At 45.3% G+C, this 6,000-nt stretch overlaps 1 protein-coding gene across 1 annotated transcript in view; it reads right to left on the minus strand.

Annotated features, from left to right (window-relative positions):
- The window catches only part of slc2a13a (solute carrier family 2 member 13a), a gene marked incomplete at both ends in the record, with an annotated part of 48,082 nt that overhangs the window by 7,711 nt on the left and 34,371 nt on the right, over positions 1-6,000 (minus strand). The window contains one exon of the mRNA XM_079494791.1: positions 5,474-5,626. Coding sequence (XP_079350917.1) covers positions 5,474-5,626 — 153 coding nt within the window. The remainder of the gene's footprint in view (positions 1-5,473; positions 5,627-6,000) is intronic.

Genomic DNA, 6,000 nt, shown 5'->3' on the forward strand with positions numbered 1-6,000 from the left:
GTTGTAAGCTGTAGATCTGTTATTTTGAGTGTGGACAATGTGCTCCACTAAGTATATCAGCCCCTCACACTATGTCTATTGTTTAAATGTATTTTTGTTGAATTTGATGGCCTTAATAAATATAGCATGTGTAATAACAAATTAAGGCACAATACACTGTATACATTTTAAAACATTTTCCTATGGACAGTGGCATGCCCAGATAGACACTAGGGGGTGCTAGAGCCCTTTTGGCAATGTGCCCTTTTGAATAAAAATCACACCCGTGTGAACTGAGGTCTTATATAGCCTGATCAGCTGTGGTCTGACGTAATGTCTGACGTAATGAAATCACACCCGGGTGAACTGGGTGACCGTAGCAACCATGCTCATTTTTTGAGCACAGACAGACAGACAGACACGTAAACTAACAAAGCCAGTCGTAGGAGTGGTTTACACCACTCAAAAAACACGTTTATTTTTTTATTCTTTTGTACAGTGTACACTGTACAGTATGTTGACCATTGTGACATTGCTCAATTCTTGATAAAAAGCTTCTAATATATTATTTAGGCCCCAAAATTTTTCACTTGAGCACCTGCCCCTCTAAATGTCTGTGCACGCCACTGCCTCTGGACCAGCTGTACATGAATCACTGTATGCTATGGACCATTAGTGGTCTGTGGGCCACTGGTTGAGAATCTGTGACATATACAGCAAAGGATCTTAGGTCAGAAGGATTCATTCTTAGATAATAATGCAGGTTGTTCTACCAGGTGAGCAACCACATCTCTAACACACCGTAAAGGTGGTTGCACGCTGGACGCGTCTTTCGGAAAACCCGATGGAGAAACGGCGCTAAAAATCAGAAAAAAACGCGCTCTGTGTGCAGGGAACCTTTACTCTAACTCTCTCATGGACGAAAGGTTCATTTTATTTCCTCACGCATATTCTCACATAACTTGTGTTATAATCCGTGCCTCATTAAGTGTTGCTCGAAATCCTTTTCAATCTCACATTTGCAGTATTACAAAACTGTATAAAAAGCAACTCATTTCAAAGGTAAGAATTTGAGTCTTCTGGAAGATGTCTGTGTTTCTTCTCTAAATCTCGCCATCTTTTTCTCCCTCCCTCCCTCCCTCTCTCTCTCTCTCTCTCTCTCTCTCTCTCTCTCTCTCTCTCTCTCTCTCTCTCTCCTCTCTCTCCCTCTCTCTCTCTCTCTCTCTCTCTCTCTCTCTCTCTCTCTGATCCCACTCTGTCCTTTGCTCTCTGTTAGAGTTCTGTATATGCTCTCATCTCTGTCCAACTCATGATCCTTCTTATCATTCTCCATCACTTTGATATTGTTCTCTCTTTAAAGATGATGTTTTGGCAGTAAAGATGAAGTGAGTGCAGCCCAGGGAATAGATGCATAACAAAAGTCACACCAGGACACAGTTGAACAAACAGCAAGTGGCGGTGTGCGGGTCTCTCCTCCTTCCTTAAAACGTTTGCTTGTTCCCGGAGATAGGAAATGCTATTAACACAGCCGACGCGAATCGCGTATCAATACGTTATCAATTAATCAAACGTCGGGTGCGGATCACGTATCAATACGTTTCAATCACTTTTTTATAGCATACTTTCATTCATCTTTTTACCCACCCGGACAATGAAGAACCATCGCCCTATCATTGCTGCTTAGTCCCGCTCACGTGATCAGAAAAAAAAACAACAAAAAAAAAAAAACCCTCCCCTCCTGAAAACAGGAGGGCGGGCCGCTTTACGTGTAGAAGCCAGTGTAATGGATGCGCCCATGCCGATCCAGTGAAAAGAATCAAATTTCACCTAACCTCGCCTCACCAGGCTTTCCACCTCGGCTCGGACATTTGATTCCCCCCTCCCCTCCTGTTTCTCCAGGAGGAGGATCTTGCGAGGGGGTACATGCTCTCCTCTGTCTCTCGGAAAAAAACATGATGAACGCTGAACGGAACGCTGCCTGCTGCCTATTGCCTAAACACATATGCACCAGATCGGCATTGCAATGCATAACATCTGCAACACACATGGACAGATGCATGTTTCCTTCTTCATACTGTAGCGACCAAACGATCCCCGAGCCTACAATACTACGAACTAACCACAGTATCGAGGGGCCGCCACGACAAGACAGTGTTCCGTTGGTGGATCACGTATCGCCATGCAGAGCCGTCATAATCGGAGATCGCTCAGACGTGTGATTGTAACGCTTTTTTATTCATTATAATTGTAGTGATAAGACCGCAATGAACGCGTCGGGGACGTAATCGACCCGGGTGTAATGTATAACGAACTTTTCCGCGACCTAAACCGTGGTGTTGTCATCTGTGGAAGTCATTTTTTCCTTCTCGTCGACATCACAGCCGGGTGACGCTTTTTTCCCCCTCCATCGCCCCCAAGCTGCATGCCCATAGCCTGGCTTGGCCAGCCTCATAGCGGGGATTCACTGAAGATTCTTCCCCGGAGGAAACATCAGTGAACCCTCGCTATGAGTCTGGCCGTGCCAGGCTAGCATGCCCAGGCATGTTCCCCTACACTAGCTTGAAAAACAAAATCAGCTGATGACAACGCGTCTCACCGTTATACTATAGTTCTGAACCGAACGGTGGAATGGGACTTTTTATAGCCGTACGGATCAAGACTTTTGCTGCCCAATGTGCCCATGACCCCCCCCCCCCCCCCCCCAATGTTACTGCGATCAAAACAATGAAAGCAGTGAGATAGATTAGGCGAGGCGGCAATCATCATCAAAAAGAAAGCATAGTTATGAAGGTTTATAGTCAGACATTGACAGGCAGATATAACAATAAACACAATAAATATGCTATACATCCTATACATGTAAGCCCTGAATGAATGAAAGCCCTGAATGTGTACTTTTACGAGGAAAAGAGTAAACATTGATCCCATGTACAGTTTGTCATAAATTGGATACTGGGTGGATGCACATTGCGCCCACCAGATATAACTGCAGAGAAGACATGGACCCGAACTGTAATCACACCCCTGTGAAGTGAGCGGTGCAACTGTTCTCTACAGTTGCACCGCGCAACTATAAAGAACAGTTGCACCGCTCACTTCACAGGGGTGTGATTTTTATTATTACAGTAGAAGTTTACAGACCAAACTGTAAATAAAAGGTTTACATGACTTTCTGTCTCAGTCCGTATATAGCGAGCTGTAGTGAATAAGTACAGAACAGTTGCAACGCTCACTTCACAGGGGTGTGATTTTTATTATTACAGTAGAAGTTTACAGACCAAACTGTAAATAAAAGGTTTACATGACTTTCTGCCTCAGTCCGTATATAGCGAGCTGTATTGAATAAGCAGAGAACAGAATATGGGACAGAGTTGCACCACTCACTTCACATGGGTGTGATTTTTATTATTACTACAGTAGAAGTTTTTTTCTTATGAAAGCAGAGAGTCTTCTGTTTCATACGGTATATAGTATTTATATGTCGCTATAGGCCTTATTTTGTGAATATTGAGGAGTTCACGTCCATGTCTTCTCTGAAGTTATCTGGTGGGCACAAGCTGCATTCAATAACCAATTACTGTCTAACTGTAGATGGGATCAATGTTTACTGTTTTCCTCGTAAAAGTACACATTCAGGGCTTTCATTCGGTGTATAGGATGTATAGGATATTTATTGGGTTCAATTTTATATCTGCCTGTCAATGTCTCTGACTTTAAACCATCCATAACTCTGCTCGCTGTTCAAGATAACCACTTCCAGGCAAATGCAGGTGTTGCAAAAAGGTCAATATCTCCAGAATGGAACATGGTAAAATCAAAATGTATTTTTTTAATTGAAGTGGACAAGTTCAGCTTTCTTTTGATGTATGCGTGTGATTCTCGCTATAAGAGAACATTTTGCTGTGGGCCCCCCGAACAAGGCCTTTGTGCAATGTTAAACGGCAGCAACATCCAAATAGGCCTGTTGAGATCTTGCAGCAATCAAAGTGTTAAATGGGGGTCTGTAGACTAAATGCATGTCAAACTGGGGTGTCCTTGAAATTAAACGGGTTGAAAATCACTGCTAGAGCCATCAATTTGGGGGTCCTTGACATGAAAAAGTTTGGGAACCCCTGCTATAGGTCAGGGGTTCTCAACGTTTTTGGCCGGGGACCCCCGGAAATGCTTTGGCAATGTCTCGGGACCCCCGCCCCGCCCCCTCCCGACCCCCAATATAAATTGACTGCTACAATAACCTTAACCCATTTTGGGCGGGAACCCCTTTTGGTGTTTTAAGCATTATGTTATAATTTAGCTATTGAAAAATAGCAGATCTACAAGCTCATAGCGCGCCACCGAGTGGCGCGCTACGAGCTTGTAGGTCTGCTATTTTTGAAAAATCGTGAAAATAAAATTTTAAAAAAAATCTTTTTTTTTTTTTGAAAATAATTTGGGGACCCCCTAAAATAATTTGGCGACCCCCCGAGGGGTCGCGACCCACGGGTTTGGGAACCCCTGCTATAGGTGACATAGCGGTGACTGAATCACTACCGTAGTAGATTACCTACTGAAGCCCTACCATGGGGTACTGTAACCCCTGCTATAGGTGACATAGCGGTGACATACTGAATCACTACCGTAGTAGATTACCTACTGAAGCCCTACCACGGTACTGTAGGTCAGTGGTTCCCAAACTTGTTCATGTCAAGGACCCCCAAATGGACACAAATTAGCCCGCGGACCCCCATTCGAAAATATATGCCAGGGACCCCCATAAGAGAGGTTTTTCGGCTCTAGCAGTGATTCTCAATCCGTTTTAATTTCAAGGACCCCCTCAGTTTGACATGCATTAATCCAGGGGTTCTCAACCCGTGGGTCGCGACCCCTTGGGGGGTCGCCAAATTATTTTAGGGGGTCCCCAAATTATTTTCAAAAAAAAAAAAAAAAAAAGGGATTTTTTTAAAATTTTATTTTCACGATTTTTCAAAAATAGCAGACCTACAAGCTCGTAGCGCGCCACTCGGTGGCGCGCTACGAGCTCAATTCAATAGCTAAATTATAACATAATGCTTAAAACACCAAAAGGGGTTCCCGCCCAAAATGGGTTAAGGTTATTGTAGCAGTCAATTTATATTGGGGGTCGGGAGGGGGCGGGGCGGGGGTCCTGAGACATTGCAAAAGCATTTCCGGGGGTCCCCGGCCAAAAACGTTAAGAACCCCTGCATTAATCTACGGACCCCCATTTAATGGCATTTCTATCTCTGGGACCCCCAATTTATATTGTAAAATCTATGTTAATTTAACTCTGAGAGCGTACAAATGGAACCAAACAGACCCGTTAGGGTCCGTTTGGTTCCATTTGTACACTCTCTGAGTTACAGACCCATAATGGTCCATTTGGTTCCAAACTATCATTTAGCTGGGGACCCCCTGGAAGTCCCTCAGGTACCCCTGGGGGTCCCCGGACCCCACTTTGGGAACCACTGCTGTAGGTGACAACATACTGAAGCCCTACCGTAGTAGGTGAGATACTGGGCCATGTGAAGGAACGTGACCGACACCAGGACGTTGAACGTCCAGTTGACCCCGGCAGAACAGGCGTTTCCTGTACTCCTGGCCCACAGCGGGTAGATCTCTGAGTTAATGGTCCACGGCATAGGCCCCATACCTGGGAGAGACAGAGAGAGAGAGAGAGAGAGAGAGAGAGAGAGAGAGAGAGAGAGAGAGAGAGAGAGAGAGAGAGGGAGAGAGGGAGAGGGAGAGAGAGAGAGAGAGAGAGAGAGAGAGAGAGAGAGAGAGAGAGAGAGATATTGGGAGAGAGAGAAAAATGTATATGCACAATTGCACAACAGTATCACTTGCAGTCAGGGCCGGTCCTGAGCAATCTGGCGCCCCAAGCAGGATTTTTGCGGCGCACTGGGGGGACACTGGGGAGTCACTGTGGAGGCACTGGGGGGACACTGGGGAGTCACTTTGGATGCACTGGGGGGACACTGGGGAGTCACTGTGGAGGCACTGGGGGGACACTGGGGAGTCACTTTG

This window comes from Electrona antarctica, assembly GCF_951216825.1.
Source record: "Electrona antarctica genome assembly, chromosome: 23".
Taxonomy (NCBI): Eukaryota; Metazoa; Chordata; class Actinopteri; order Myctophiformes; family Myctophidae; genus Electrona; species Electrona antarctica.